Source organism: Enhydra lutris, unplaced genomic scaffold, assembly GCF_002288905.1.
Source record: "Enhydra lutris kenyoni isolate GAN:26980312 unplaced genomic scaffold, ASM228890v2 scaffoldscaffold11, whole genome shotgun sequence".
NCBI classification, from domain to species: Eukaryota; Metazoa; Chordata; class Mammalia; order Carnivora; family Mustelidae; genus Enhydra; species Enhydra lutris.
The window spans coordinates 36,504,146-36,521,595 of record NW_019154095.1 but is presented as its reverse complement, the minus strand read 5'-3'; the positions used below and the strand labels follow the sequence as shown (position 1 = coordinate 36,521,595).

General features: G+C 32.5%; 1 protein-coding gene across 1 annotated transcript in view; it reads right to left on the bottom strand.

Moving 5' to 3' along the window:
• Positions 1 to 1,142: 1,142 nt before the first annotated feature.
• The window catches only part of LOC111144611 (ADAM metallopeptidase domain 2), a 147,147-nt gene continuing 130,839 nt past the window's right edge, over positions 1,143 to 17,450 (bottom strand). The window contains exons 17-21 of the mRNA XM_022498995.1: positions 10,205 to 10,282; positions 9,814 to 9,949; positions 3,103 to 3,255; positions 1,645 to 1,706; positions 1,143 to 1,238 (exon numbers count right to left, since the gene is read on the bottom strand). Coding sequence (XP_022354703.1) covers positions 1,143 to 1,238; positions 1,645 to 1,706; positions 3,103 to 3,255; positions 9,814 to 9,949; positions 10,205 to 10,282 — 525 coding nt within the window. The remainder of the gene's footprint in view (positions 1,239 to 1,644; positions 1,707 to 3,102; positions 3,256 to 9,813; positions 9,950 to 10,204; positions 10,283 to 17,450) is intronic.

The following is a 17,450-nucleotide window of genomic DNA, read 5'->3' as shown; positions in this document are numbered from 1 at the left end:
AAAAAGTTGGAATAAAGGTGAAGCTGCTCTTTGCTTGAGCTAAGACATCCACCTTCTTCTGCCCTTGGACACCCATTGGCACTCCTGGTTCTCAGGTTTTGAACTCAGACCTTAACTTACACCATTGGCTTTCCATGTCTCAGGGTTTTAGATCCATACTAAGTTATACCACCAGCTTTCCTGGTTCTCTAGCATCCATATGGCAGATCATGGGACTTCTTGGCCCCCATAAACATATGAACCAATTTCTATAACAAATCTTCTTTATTTATCTATTTATCTACCTGTTATCATCTATCATCTACCTATCAATCATCATCTATCTATCATCTATCACCTATATCACCTCTATCATCTCTCAAGCACTGATATCCTTTTGGTTCTGCTTCTCTGGAGTACCCTGACCAATGCATTTGTATTATTGTAATTTCCTTTTAAGAATAACCCTTTGTGGGTATCTAGGTTGTTCAGTCAGTTAAGCATCTGCCTTTGGCTTGGGTCATGATCCCATGGTCCTGGAACTGAGTTCCATGTCAGGTTCCATGCTTAGCAGGGGGTCTGCTTCTCCCTCTTCTTCTGCCCTCCCCTCCATGCTCTATCTTTCTCTCTCAAATAAAGAAATAAAATCTTTTAAAAAAGAAGAATATCCCTTTGTGTTATGATATATTTTTTATCTCTATGAATGTTTTCAGTGTTAAAGTCTACCAGGCTTCCTTTTGTGTAAAGTTTCGTGGTATATATCTTCCCATACTTTACCTTGAACCTTTATATAACTGAGTTGTGTCTTTTTCAGGCAGCATAAAATTGAGAATTTTTTCCAATTTGTAGGATCATTGTTTTTTGATTGGTAACAGACCTGACTATAACATAACTACATAGCACTGCAATTTAAAATATAACAGTGAGCTTTAGTCATGGTATTAGATTTATTATGTTATCAACTGTATCACATTCCTACTAATAACAGAGTTAGTGCATACTAATGATTAGTATGAGATAACTTTAAAAATAAGAAATATGTAATATAAAAACTCATAAGTATGCATTTCTTACAAATAAGTCATTTGAGGAATTTTATATATAAACATAAATGTATATTATATTTATATTAAAAAACATCTATATGTTCTTGTCTATCATAACTATAATATGCAGGTTTTTGAATCCCAGATAATCAGGGCTTGCATGTAGTTTTGTTTTTGTTTTTCCGTTTTTCCTGTCCATTGAAGATAATTACTCTGGAAGAATAAATAAAAGGGGAAAAGTTACCTGTTTAACCAATTAAGTTAAAAATGACAATTCAACAAAGAGCATGAGGTTACCCTAATTATAAGATAGAGTTCTATCATGCGATTTATTCATAACCAACTTCTGAACACACAAATGCTAAAAGATTAGATATTATTAGAAAAAATTTAAAAGATCATAGCGCAAAGAAGTTTTTAAATGGCAAATTAAAAAGTCATTTATAGTTTACTGTGCCTATGATCTAGTTTTCAATATTGAAAAATATTTTCCAATTCAATTTTATTATATGTAGCTATATGACTATCATCATTAATATATATTTACATTATTTACATTTATCTGATACATTAAATTTTCTCTATTTCTGTCTCAACCCCTAAACTATTTTATACTCACTGTGATATGATGGATTCTGTTTTCCTGGTTACTCTTTAGGTTCACTCTCACTTTCAAGTTGCCTATATGTTTCAAAATAAATATGATCATTTAAAATTATATTTTCTTTGTTCTACAAAACTCTGTATACACCATCAATATTGAAACAGCTTTGAAATCCTATTTAGGATCTGATACTCTGAGACCAGCTACTACTTGAGAATATCTTGCCACTGAGAACACCTCTCAACTAATAATCCTAACATGAGAAAAAACAGTAATACAAGTTTACCTAAAAATAATTTCATAATTTCAATATTTGTAAAATGTAGCTAAATAGCCTTAAGCTTTCTCATGATTCATCTTCTGCCATATTTATTACTACTAATTTTACTAGCTTTTCCCCTCAAAGATATGTTATCAGTTTTTCCATAATACAGTCATCCAACATATGAATATTCCTTTAATGTTGAATTATGTTAACTATTTCACACACATTATTTCAGCAATTTTACATAAATTTATCAAAACATTTCTATGAAATGTATTCCCTTTTGGTATTATCTTATCAACTTTAATATTTTAATAAAATTTACTTATATTAAATAAAATGAATAGCACAGATATAAAATTCAAAGACAAAAATTATTTTGTAGCAATTTCCCTGAGGTAAGCTGATTTTAATATTATTTTTATTTTGAAGCAAATTTTCAGATATTTCTAAGTTCTTTTAACGAAAACTAATGAAAAACTATTTGTTCTATTTTTTCAGAAGGTTAGCTTTGACTACAAACTAGATTTTTCAATCTATTATTTATTGATTTTTAAATTTTTCTATCTCTAGTTGCCTCTCAATCTACTTAACTTCCTGAAAGACTATTTTTTAAGATTTCTGCTTTCTTTTAATAAGATATTCATAAGAGGGGTGCCTGGATAGCTCAGTGGGTTAAAGCCTCTGCCTTCGGCTCAGGTCATGATCTCAGGGTCCTGGGTCATCTGCTCAGCAGGGAGCCTGCTTCCTCCTCTCTTTCTGCCTGCCTCTCTGCCTACTTGTTCTCTCTCTCTCTGTCAAATAAACAAATACAAATTTAAAAAAATATATTCATAAAATACTTTGAAATATATAAATATTAAAGAATAAAGTAATAATGCTTATATATATATTTAATAGTTAAGATCAAAAGTAAATGGAGGTAAACATTAACTAAAAATCATTTCCACTTAATTTTACCCAAACAGAATTAGTTATAAGATTAAAATTGCCGACTTTTGGAAAAATTCTGTTTGTCATCCATTGTACTAATTATTAATATATTATTATATTTTCATATAAATACAAATTTAAATTTTTCTCTTTAATTTTGAGTTATTAATTACATCATGATGATGTTATTTATTAATAAGTCATATATATGCCAACAAATTATAAAAGTAATAAATATGAAATCATATGAAATATGAAATCAATATACTCATCACTTGTATACTCCTCAGTCTTCCATTTTTTCCTTTGGAAATAAACTTTTAGCAGTGTGATAATCAGTACACAGAGAATAATGAAAAAGGGAATAAGTAAGAAAAATGGCCATCTGGTAGGTTTGGGATGGTAAATATCCTCAATGTAGCTTCTTTCTAGGAGAGAAAACATCAGTGATTTAAAAGCAATTACTAGGAATATAATAAAGACATTTCTTTATTTTAATATGACTATTAACATACGAAATTTTAACTCTTTTATAATTTTATAATTAACATGTTTTTAAATAAAGTAGATAAGTTGACAGCATAATTGCCCTCCAAAATATTTCTAACTTCCATAATATTCCTTTGCTTCATTATTAAGAACTTTTTATTTCAGTTTCTTTTCAGAACAGTTTGATAATATAGATGAAAAGAAAGTGTGACCTGTGTAAAGAACACTTTTTCTCAATACCCTATTTTTAGTAAATACTGTACATGTTATAACATTTTCATGAGGTCCAAATTGCCTTTCATTTCTTGTATTGATATGTATTTTCATGTCTTATCTAAGAAATTATTGCTTATTCTAAGGTCATATGGACATTTCTCTGCTTCTTTCAAGAAGATATATAGTTTTCATTTATATGTTCAGATTTATGATTACTTCTTAGAAACTGTTAAGTAAGTTGAAATTTTAAGTGTCATTCGATCTTATTTGGAGATTTAATTCTTAAAGTACAATGTTTTGAACTGATTTCCTCCTTCATTGAACTACCTATATTTTCCTTGAAAAACTGATTAACCATAAAGCAATAGATATAATTATCAATGTCACACTAAATATAATCTATAATATACAATTTATATATATAATCTATATATAATCTATATACATACATACTATATAATAAAGTAAATGCAATATAAGCCAAATGGACAAAGATGTCCCTCTTGTTCTTTTTCTGGGATTTTTTTTTTTTTTTTTTTTGCTATTCTGACACTTTTTGCAAATATTTTAGAATCAAGTTGTTAATATATAAAAAGTTGCATGGTTTTATGATTGGGTTTTTTAATCTATAAATTTTATTAGAATTGACATCTTAGCAATAGTAAATCTTCCAATAGATAAACATGACATATTTCTCCACTTATTTTGTTTCATTTAACATGTTTGCATTTCTGTTTTAGTTTCAGTGTAAAGGTATTAGACATCCTTTGTTAAATTTATCCCTAAAATTTATATTTTAATAGTATTGTAAATGGTACTAATTTTAAGTTGATTTCCATTTACTGCTGCTATTATATAGTAATACTACTGACTTTTGTTTTTCTTTGTTTCAAGTTTTTATTTAAAGTCTTGTTAGTTGGGACGCCTGGGTGGCTCAGTTGGTTAAGCAGCTGCCTTCGGCTCAGGTCATGATCCCAGCGTCCTGGGATCGAGTCCCACATCGGGCTCCTTGCTCATCAGGGAGCCTGCTTCTCCCTCTGCCTCTGCCTGCCATTCTGTCTGCCTGTGCTCGCTCTCTCTCCCTCTCTCTCTCTGACAAATAAATAAATAAAATCTTTAAAAAAAAAAAAATAAAGTCTTGTTAGTTGGTGTGCCTAGGTGGCTCAGTGGGTTAAGCCTCTGCCTTAAGCTCAGGTCATGAACTCAGGGTCCTGGGATGGAGCCCCATATCGGGCTCTCTGCTCAGCAGGGAGCCTGCTTCCCCCTCTCCCTCTGCCTGCCTCTGTTTGCTTGTGGTCTCTCTCTCTCTCTGTCAAATAAATAAATAAAATATTTTTTTAAAGTCTTTAAAAAATAAAGTCTAATTAGTTAACATATAGCATAATAGTGGCTTCAGAAGTAGAATTTAGTGATTTGTCAATTATATATAATACCCAGTGCTCAACACAAGTGCCATCCTTAGTACCCATAACCCATTTAAACCATCCTCTGCCCACCTTCCCTCTAGTAACCTTCATTTTTATTCTCTATAATTAAGAATCTCTTTTAAAAAGTCTCTTAGGGTTTTCCTTTTATTTCCCCCCTTTCCCCTGTATTCATCTGTTTTGTTTCTTAAATTCCACATATGAGTAAAATCATATGGTATTTGTCTTTCTCTAATTTATTTCACTTAGCTTTTCACACTCTAGTTCCATCCTCCATCCACATCATTGCAAATGGCAAATTTCATTCTTTTTTAAGACTGAGTAATATTTCATTATTTATCTATCTATATCTATCATCTATATCTAGCTAGCTAGCTATCATCTATCTATCTACCTAATCTCACATCTTCTATCTATATCTATCTTCTATCATCTATCATCTATCTTATCTATCTATCATCTATCTATCTAATCTCACATCTTCTTTACTCATTTATCAATTGATGGACACTAGGGTTCTTTCCATAATTTTTGTAGATAATTATAAATATTTTTGTAGATAATACTGCTATAAATATCAGGATCCATGTGTCTCTTCAAATCACTGTTTGTGACCTTTGGGTAAATACCTAGTAGTGCAATTCTGGGTCATAGGGTAGTTCTAATTTGCAATTTTTGAGGAAACTCCATACTGTTTTCCAGAGTGGCTGCACCAATTTGCAACCCCACCAACAGTGTAAAAGGGTTTCCCTTTCTCCACATTCTCACCATCTGTTGTTTCCTGTGTTGCCACTTTTAGACATTCTGACAGGTGTGATGTGATATCTCATTGTAATTTGATTTGTATTTCCCTGATGATAAGTGATATGGAGCATATTTTCATATGTCTGTTGGCCAACTGTATGTCTTCTTTGGAAAAAATGTCTATTTGTGTCTTCTGCCTATTTCTGAACTGGATTATTTGGCATTTGTGTGTTGAGTTTGATAAGTTCTTTATATATCTTGGATATTATTGACTGAAAATTTCCTTTGACCTTTCAAAAGATATTATTTCTAAAAGTGTTTTGCAGATTCCTTGGGATTTTCTATGTACTTTAAAACATCTTAGTCTCATTTCATCCTTTCTAATACTCTTTATGCTCCTGATTTCTTCTTTTTTGTTATTGCACTGGCTAGGATTTATGGGAAAATGTTGAATAGGCATAGGGAGAACATAATTTGTTTCCTCATCTTCAACTTTTTTTTTTTGAAAAAACAGTGTATTTCATCACAAGCTATATTAGCTATGTTTCCTTTTATTTTTATTTTTTTTTAAGATTTTATTCATTTGACAGACAGAGATCACAAGTAGGCAGAGAGACAGGCAGAGAGAGGGAGGAAGCAGACTCCCCGCCAAGCAGAGAGCCTGATGCGGGGCTTGATCCCAGGACCCTGAGACCATGACCTGAGCCGAAGGCAGAGGCTTAACCCACTGAGCCACCCAGGCACCCCACTATGTTTCCTTTTAATTTTTTACCAGAGTAATCAAGTTTACTTCTGTTTTTTGCTTTAAAAAATTCATAAACAGGTGTTGAATTTTTTGTTAAATGATTTTTATGTAACAAGTGAGAAAGTCATGTACTTTTTAAAAATAATTTTGTTGATTTGGTTGCACTGATTGACTTTCTAATGATTAAGGAGACTTGCATTTCTTTATCTTAGAAAAAGTCCAACTAATTTGGATTACTATTCTTTTAATATAGATAGGTATAGAAGATGAGCTAATATTTTGTTAGGAATGTTTACATCTATGTTTATGAAAGATATTGTTCTGTAATTTCTCTGTGTTAACTTCCTTGTATGGATTTGATACTGGGTTATATTTTCCTCATACAATTAGGTGAAGAAGTCCCTTTACTTGTTTTTTTATTTTTTTCTTATTTTTTAAAGACTTTAATTACTTGAGAGAGAGAGAGAGAGAGAGAGAATAAGTGGGTGGGAGGGGAGCAGAGGGAGAGAGAGAAGCAGACTTTCCATTGAGCAGGGAGCCCTATGCAAGTGATCCTAGGACTCTGAGACCACAACCTGAGTCAAAGGCAGAAGCTTAACCAACTGAGCCACCCAGTTGACCCCCTACCAATTTTTAAAATGATATTTCTTCCTTGCAAAAATTTGCTGGATTTGACCTGTGAAACCATCTATACCAATGTGTGGAGGGAGAGGAGTGTTTAATTCTGTTGGTAGTTACATTTAAAAATTATAAGCCCACAGATCAAAGAAGTTTTAATTCTGGTGTCTTAGTTATATCCTTTGATTTATAATTCCTTTTCCAAAAGGAATAGCCATTTTTTAACAACTGAATGGCTTTATCAGCCTTGTTTCTTGCCCATACCTAATTGATACTCAAATAGCTTATATACAATTTTGATCACTTTTTGAGTTGATATAAATCCTTTAAAATGTGTGGGTTTCTTGTATGTCAAATAAAAAATATACCCCATTAACCAAAGGCCATGTCCACAAATCCTTTTGAGATAAGCCTTTTTCTGCATAGAACCTTGGTGAGACTGCTATGGGATAACTGATTTAAGATTCTTCATAGTCTTATTCTTTGACAGTTTTTAGAAGCATTCTACTACATCACTTGGAAGACCCTTTGCATAGATTAAGATGTATAAAATGCATTACTACCTTCCTGAGGTTTAAAAAAAAGTGGGGGGAGACGTCTTATAGGGACACCTGGGTCTCTCAGTCAGTCAAGTATCTGCCTTCAGCTCAGTTTATGATCCCAGGGTACTGGGATTTAGTCCCACATCAGGCTCCTTGCTCAGCAGGAAGCCTGCTTCTCTCTCTGCCTGCAGCTCCCCCTGATTGTGTTTTCTTTCTCTCTCTCTGACAAATAAATAAAAATTTTTAAAAATATATAAATATTAATAAATAGAAAAAATAAATAATTTTTAAAAGGGTCTTACAGTCACGTGCTTGATTTAATTTTTGAGGTCAAATTTTATTTTTCAATATCTCAAATTTAGTTTTTAGCCATTTCTTACAATAAGAATGTTTTGTTGGAACAGAGTCCAGGGATAAGAATGTTCCATTTTCAAACTAAATCCAAATGAAACCAAAAAAACCCCCAAATCATGTCTTTGTGTTTGATCTACATTGTACTTGAAAATTGAAGTATTTTTCATCAATTATTACTGTCTTCTAATGTTTTATCATAAGTTACTTAAATCACATTCTGGAAATCTTTACAATCTCCCTGGAAATCTTGCTGACCAGAACCAGTGAATTCTACTTTCCACATTACCACAGGCAGCAGTGATGACAAACAATTTACCACTTCATACTAAAGGTCTCTATTTCTCCAACATCTAATAACATGTTTTTAAGCTGTCTTTGGATTGCTCACCAACAGTCTTCTCAAGACAATTTCAACAATATACTAAAAGTCTTCAACAGTTTCCTAGAGGTCTACCTTCTGTGCAACATTCAGTTCCAAAGCTAATACCTTAATGTCTTAGATTCTTTTTATATAAATAAAAAAACCATCTGATTATCAAATTGTTTTCTATTACACACACACACACACACACACGCACGCACGCACACACACAAAGATGTTTTCATATATATAAAATACACAGAGAGAAAGATGTAAGACATGCAGGAAACTTCTTAGTAATGTAGTAATTTATATTTTTAAGATTTTATTTATTTATTTGTCAGAGAGAGAGCACAAGCAAGGGGAGTGGCAAGCAGAGGGAGAAGCAGGCAGAGGGAGAAGAGGGCTCCCACTGAGCAAGGAAACCCATGGGGTACTCAATCATGACCTGAGTCAAAGGCAGACACTTAACAAACTGAAACACCCAGGCATCCCCAAATATAGTACTTTAAAATGATCATTTAGTTTTGTTCATTTTGTTAATTTTGTGTGTCATGAATTTGGGGAATTTGCATTTTGTATCTTAGTGTAATCCAATTTCAAATTGGGAAGATGATTTTCAACAGATGAGTGTTCCAATAATGAGAGTTACAAGAATTGGTATTCTAAAAGACCCAGTCAGAATCTCACTTCTGTACTTTTTGTGGATCAATAACATCACTAAGGTCAAACTGAAATGATATGTGTGTGCTCAAAATATGTTTTAATTATCCTAAATTTAAGTTTTCATATATAGTCTGGCCCTAAGCATTGTTGGATATGCTGGGTTACTCTAAAACCCAATTCTCTTTGGACCTAAAAAAAAAAATGTAGGAAACTACTTCAGACTTTAGTTATATTTGGCCAATAAGAATAACTGGATAACATTTGGAAAGTCAGAATAATGAAATATTCATGATATTTATCCTCCTGCCTCCACAGCATCTCCCATAGTGGCTGCATGTACTCTATACCTCTACCTCATGCTGGACAGTACCTCTCCCTATGATTTAGATCCTAGTATGTATCCTTGACCATAGTTACATGTCATGAAGGTGCCTCAGATTCTGGTTCTAGTAATACCACCTCTTCCCATTTTTCTTCTAGACCTAAGAAGTAGTAGTGGATTCCTGTGTTGCCTCAAGATTCTCTGACGGGCTTTCAACTCTGCCATTATGTGTTAGCTAATGCCTTATATTGAATTCCTTCTGTGTGAAGGACTAAAGTCATTTCTATTTTACTGGCTGGGCCTTTACTGATATATCTTATTTATAATGTATGTTACATATGTTATATTACTCTCTACAGTAAAACTTAAGTTAGCTAATATGTCTTATTATTTGATGTCCATACATAATTTAAATATAGTTTGGCAGACAAATAAATAAAATGTTATTTTATTAAATTTAATAAAATAGTTTTAGTTATATTTTCAGTTTGCTATTAATACTTACCAGAAGAGAGACCACCAAGTACACCTTGAAAATTGCCACTGTCAATACTCCCACCAATCCATTTTTCAGAAGTAGTTTGGCAATTAGGAGGTAAATATTTGGGGTTACAATGACAGTTCTTTTTATTATTGCATATCTGAAACCAGGAGAAATATCACCTTATGAGATAGGTTGCTATAATTATTTGTGTTCCAGTAGAATTTTAAAAATAATACTTAGGTAAAATAAGGCCAATCTTGTTATGTGGTTTATGAGTATATAAATGTGTGTGTGTGTGTGTGTGTGTGTGTGTGTACCCGCGCACACGCGTGTGCGTATGTGCTATTATGTGTTTACATTCTAGTATTATTCTCAATGATTTATATGCTCACATCATATTACTGGTACTTACTCCTTGTTCATTGCATTTTTGTGGAGTACAGTCATAATTCAAGTATGCAGCGTCTACACATTCTTTATTCCTACAAACCTAAAATGAAAATAACCCAAAATAGATTAACATATGAAATAATATCTGTATTTGTCATTTCACTAAAAGAATTCTATATTATTCTGACATAAGAGACATCCATTTAGCAATAAGTGTTAATACACTAAGTGATTATTTTATAGTGCTACTATGTTTCCAGCACTAGATGAGACTCTGATTATCTGATAGTAAAGAAAACAAAAGTATCCTCCCTTCTTATACTGGGATAAAATGTATGGACATGAAATAAATAAAAGTGAAGATAAATATGTCACAAATACTGTAATAAAAATGCTTTAATGGCTATCAGACACATGAAAAAATGTTCATCATCACTAGCCATCAGGGAGATTCAAATTAAAACCACATTGAGATATCACCTTACACCAGTTAGAATCGCCAAAATTAGCAAGACAGGAAACAACATGTGTTGGAGGGGATCTGGAGAAAGGGGAACCCTCTTACACTGTTGGTGGGAATGCAACTTGGTGCAGCCACTTTGGAGAACAGTGTGGAGATTCCTCAAGAAATTAAAAATAGAACTTCCCTATGACCCTGCAATTGCACTACTGGGTATTTACCCCAAAGATACAGATGTAGTGAAAAGAAGGGCCATCTGTACCCCAATGTTTATAGCAGCAATGGCCATGGTCGCCAAACTGTGGAAAGAACGAAGATGCCCTTCAACGGACGAATGGATAAGGAAGTTGTGGTCCATATACACTATGGAGTATTATGCCTCCATCAGAAAGGATGAATACCCAACTTTTGTAGCAACATGGACGGGGCTGGAAGAGATTATGCTGAGTGAAATAAGTCAAGCAGAGAGAGTCAATTGTCATATGGTTTCACTTAATTTGTGGAGCATAACAAATAGCATGGAGGACATGGGGAGTTAGGAGAAGGGAGTTGGATGAAATTGGAAGGGGAGGTGAACAATGAGAGACTATGGACTCTGAAAAACAATCTGAAGGGTTTGAAGAGGTGGGGGGGTGGGAGGTTGGGGGAACCAGGTCGTGGGTATTAGAGAGGGTACGGATTGCATGGAGCACTGGGTGTGGTACAAAAACAATGAATACTGTTATGCTGAAAATAAATTAAAAAACTGATTAAAAATTTTTTAAAAAATGCTTTAATGAAAAAATAAAGAAAATTTAAAAAAAATAAAGGTAATTTATCTTATATGTGAGAACAGTTTTAACCTCCTCATCAAGTCTGGATGTTGAACATGACTTAATCAAGAATAGAAATAGAAATGACAAATCAAGAAATAGAAATAAAATCAAGAATAGAAATAGAAACTGACTAGCACAGTTTGTTAAGGGTCTGACTCTTGGTTTCAGCTCAGGTCTGTTCTCAGAGTTATGAGATCAAGCCCTGCATCAGGCTTCACACTCAGCATGGAGTCTGCTTAAGTTTCTCTCTGTCTTTCTCTCTGCCCCTCCCCACTAAATAAACAAATAATATCTTTTAAAAAAAGAATAGGAGGGAAAGACAAAGTACTTATAGGAAAAGAAATAATATTTAAAATTACTCTACATTGAAATATAGTGTAGAAATTTGAGAAATATTAACAACAGTGTAGCTGCTACACAAAGACTAGCCATTCAATCATTAATTCACTATATAATTGAGTCCTAAAAATGCCTGCCCTGAAAACACACCAGTAAACAAAAAAATATCATATTTATATCGCAACAAAAGATATAAAATACACAAAAAGGTCAAATGTGATGTGATAAAAATTGTTATGACAGAACGGAGACCCTACATTCTTAAGCAGAGAGTCAGCCTATAACTTATAAACAATTGGTTGTATTTAGAGATTTTATTGGAAGATGGAAAGCTGATAAAGTAGGTTTTGGAAACAAGGATGGAAAGGACAAGAGAAAATGTAGAGACAAATTAAGATACCATTATAGTGGTATAGTAGTCCAGGAAAACGATAATCATAGAGTGAAACTGAGTGGATGTGGTGAAAGGAAAATCTGTGGTTGTATTTGAGATATAGTTTAGAAATTTAATACACTGAATTATAATTATGGATTTTATGTGAAGGATGAGAAGAAAGACAGCTCAATGACACCAAGATTTCTGGTTTATCTAACACTCTTGGTGGTGGTACAAGCAAATGAGGTAGGGAAAGCTAAGCAGAAAGCTTGAAAGTATAGCAATTATTTTTCGAAATTTCTTTCCACTTCTTTCAACTATGCTTCATATTTAAAAAAAAAAAAAAACTAAAAATTTGTTGCCTTCATGGAAGGGCTCTGAGTGACATGGTAAACCATAGAACATGTAGTTGATTATATTGTTTTTGTAAAAATGTTTTCTAATAATATTGTCAATATTTCTTTGGTATGCTTTCCTCTTGAAAATATATGATCATCCTATAAAATTTTTTAAGGTTTTATTTATTCGCTTATTTTATAGATGGGGGAAAGGGCAGAGGGAGAAAATAGGGACCTCCATGCTCAGTGCAGAGCCCAATGTGGGGTTCAATCTCATGATACTGAGATCATGTCCTGAGCCAAAACCAAGAGTCAGATGTTTAACTGACTGAGCCACCCAGGCACTGCCATAATATACTAATTGTTAAAGCCAGAGAATGAATCTGCTCAAATAGATTTTGCTAAACATTACTAAACATGGAAATATATATCATTAAAGGTGTTTGATGATTTTGGCAACCCATACCTCTGTTTAAGACTTGGAAATATACCGATGATAAATACATGGCCGGGTTATTCTGAAGGGTTGTGGTAATAGTATAAAAGTTCTGTTCTGAATACAGACTAGTGTTGCTATAGTTAAAAATACATGTGTTCTGTTAAAATGATGCCTTAACATCTAACTAGCACTTGGACAAAGAAGTTAAAGATATAATTAGTAGAGCTGTTGTCCAGAAGAAGGTACACTTAACTCTCAGAACCATTAAATAAATTCTATGAGCCAGTGAGAAAAAAGTTGAGAAGAAATTGTTGGTATTATGAGTATTCTGTTATGCAATGGAGTTTTTTTCATCTGTTTGAACATGTTTAACTTCAGTTGTACCATGCAGAAAGGCTAGGGAAAGACATTTTCCAAAGTGGGGAGCTAGCTACAAAACCACAGAAGTTATTTATCTCCATATAATAATAATATAAAGAAAACAATGGCTCTTCACCAAAGTCTATTGAAACAGATTTTTAAAAATTTGGCTGGAGATAAAAAATGATGCAGCTTCTTATACCTCTCACTATGGTAGAATAAGATTCTGTAGAAGTCTTCATGTATAGAGAACTTAAAATAAGGCATTTTCTGGTATACATGCTCTTTAAAAAATTATGTACACATGTTCTTTAAGAAATTATGTACACATGTTCTTTAAAAAAATATGGCTGTACCAGAGACAAAGTAAAAATTATTTTTAGGTTCACAAAATATGAGACAATGTGATTCTATGAAACTAACCAAAATTGAAGCCAGTATTCCTCCACTGGTCATCAGTGACCAATCACATAAGATTTATTATTTTTTTTTAATCACATAGGCTTTAAATGATCATGTTTACCCTACACCAGTGACAAAATGACAAGATTTTACCAAATATTGAAAAATAATCTGGGGAGTGGCATCAATAAAATGGTGCACTGAGAAGTCCCAAGTTCTTATTCTCCCTTGGAGATATTTTTTAGAAGAAGAAAAAAAGCTGGCTAAGATAACCAATGGGAACTCTAGAAAAACAATGGTCTACAGCAACCAAGAAAATGTCCAATCAAGAAATAAACACATTCAAAATGGTAGAAAAATGTGTGGTATTTTTTTATCACATTTGCCCCACTCCTTCCCCAGCATGACACAGTCTTGGTCTGGAGGACGAAACTGCTGAGTTCACAATAATTTCCTTTGAATTGAAGGGATCAGAGGAAACCTTACTTTCAATATTATTATTTGCCTGGGAGATGCCTGAAGGACTGGTCTCTGTTCCACCTAACTTAAATCTCAGATAGGGAGAAACAATGAACACTGCTCAGGAAAGCTGCAAGGGGGCTAAGACTTTCAGACAGACACCTGGAGCAAAACATTATGGGTAAAGACACATAATAGACCATCTAAAGCCCCAAGGAGAGGCTGGCATGAGACTATTTGGAAAAATAGACATTTGAAAGCATCCATGTATATGAGAATTTGAAAAAGCCACAGGGAGGCTTAGGAAAAATGCATAACCACAAAAGTTCTGAGAAGAACACAAACTTTCTCCTCAGAGTGATCCCAGGCTCAGAGCACACCCAACTGCCCCAGCACAGAGCCAGTCTGTAAACACTAGAAGTGTCTGTTTTTTCAAATGTCCAATTTCAACAAATATCAAAAGGTAGAAAAAGAAACAGGAAAACATGCCCCAATCAAAGGAAGAAAATGAAGTGATAGAAAGTTATTTTTAAATAACCACATTAAAGGGGTCCTTGGGCGGCTGAGTTGGTTAAGCATCTGACTCTTGATTTAGGTTCAGATCATAATTTCATGGTTCTGAGATCAAGCTCTGCATCATGCACTGCATAAAGCTCTGGGCTCCAAGCTCAGAGTGGAGCTTGCTTAAAATTCTCTCTCTCCCTCTCCCTCTGCCCCTCCCCACCACTTGTGCTCTCTGTCTCTAAAAAAATTAAAATAAAATAATCAAACTAAATATGCTGCAATGCTAAATAAAAATTTGGATTAAGAATGAAAGAAGGTCAGTCAGAAAAATTGTATATGAACAAAATAAGAATATCAACAGAGATAGCAATTATAAATAGCAACCCAAAAATTATGATGCTGAAACATATAACAACTAAATTTAAAAATTCACTATACAGGTCAACAACAAATTTTGGTTGACAGAAGAATCAGTGATTTGAAGAGAGGGTATTTTAAATTTTGGAGTATTAGATGCAGAAAGGAAAAAAGGACAAGGAAAAAATGAACAAAGCCAAAAGGACTTATGAAATACCATCAGGCAAATCAAAATACATATTATGGGAGTCCCTGAAGTAGATGAGAAAAAAAAAGGGGCAGGGAGATTATTTGAAGAAACGATGGCTTAAAATTCCCCATGTTTGAAGAATAACATGGATCTACAAGTTTTAGGAAACCACTGAATTCCAATAAGACAAATGAATACAGACTCACACCAAAACACATTACAATAAAACTCAAATGACAGTGAAAAAAAGAGAATCTTAAAAACAGCAAGTGAAAATGAATCACCATGTACAAGGAATCCTTAACAAGATTACAGCAGATTCTTCAGTAAAAACCTTCTGCTGATAGGTTGGAATTGCTAAATGGAAAAAAAAAAAAAAAAGCCCTAATAACTGAGAATTCTATATCCAACAAAACTGTCCTGAATTTGATAGGGAAACTAATACATTCTCAGATTAAAAAGAAACAAATTTTTAAAAGTTGAGGTATTTAATACCATTAAGACCTTGTCAAAAAAAATACTAAAGAGAATACTTCAGGGTAAATAAAAGTTTGCTGGTCTGTAACTAGAATTTATATAGAGAAATAAAGATCTATGGTAAAAAATAAATGGTGAAATTATAAAAATTGGTATTATTTTAATTTTCATTTATAACTCAATTTTGAAAACTTCTGTGAGATTCAAAATATAAATGCATAAAATTAAATAATAATAAATTTATATTAATGGATACACAGGATACAAAATATAATTTTTGATACAAGTGTGGAAGGCAAGGCTGTATAAGAGTGGAGGTTTGTGTGTACTTGAAGTTAATTTGGTATCAATTCAAATTAGATTGTTATAACTTTAGGATGTTGTATGTAATCCCATGGTAGCAACAAAGAAAATATCTATAGAATATGCACAAAAGAAAATAAGAGAATCAAAATGTGTCACTACAAAACATGAACTAAACAAACTGAAAGTGGTATAGGGTATATGAGGTAGAAAAAAGCTATAAGAAATTTAAAAAAAAAACAAATAATAAAATGACAAACTAAGTCCTTCTCTATCACTAATTACATTAATGTTAATGTAATTTCCCAATCAAATACCATAGATTGGCAGAATGGATAACATTGCACAACTATATGCTAAAAGAGACTCTTTCTGAAGGAAACACACTTGATAAATGACCCAAATATGTTGAAACTGAAAGGATGGAAAAATATATTCCATGTAAATAGTAACAAAAGGGAATGGAAATAGCTGTTAAAGTAAATCTTAAACTACCATTACAAGAAACATAAAAGTATATTCTAGATTAAGTGATCCACTCACCAGAAAACATACAGATTATAAACTGTATGTACCAAACATCAAAACTCCAAAATATATGACACAGACAGATTTACTGTGAGAAACAGGTCTACAATAATAGCCTTCATACCCCACCTTTGAAAAGAATAAGGCAGAAGATCAGTAAGAAAATAAAGATTTAAACAACAACACTATACCAATTGGACACAATAAGACGCATAGAATGCTCCTTGAAACAGCAAAATACACATCTGTCTCAACTGCACATAGACATCATTGCATATATTAGCCCACATTTTAGTCATAAAAAAGTCTTAATAAATTTAGAAGTTTGAGATAATACAAAGGTTTTTTTTCTGATTAAAGTGAAACTACAAATTAAAAGCAGAAGGAACACTGGAAAAATGACAAATATGTGGAAACTATCACATTTTAAATAAAAAAAATTGGTTAACAAAAGACAAGGGAAATTAAAAAATATTCCCAAACAAATGAAAACAAAAACACAATACAGCAGATTTATGAGATGTAGGAAAATGGTGCTAACAGTCATTTTTAACTATAAATCAACATCTAAAATGAAACATTTAAAATCAACAACTTAAACTTACACCATCAATAAATAAATTAATTAATAAACCCAAAGGTAGCAGAAGGAAGAAAATAGTAAAGATTAGAACAGAAACCAAAGAAAGAATAGAAAAAAAAACAGAGAATAAAAAATTGAAGACCAACAAAATTGAAAAAAAAAATTTACTTAGAATGACTAAAATAAAGAAAGAATATTCAAATAATTAAATTAAATTACAAATGAAACTGGGAACACAGCTATCAATTTTACAGAAATAACAAGCTGTGTAAGATGAAAAACTGAAACTGAGAGTTTAGAAAAACTAATATTTAGAAAAACTAATAAAATGAACAAAT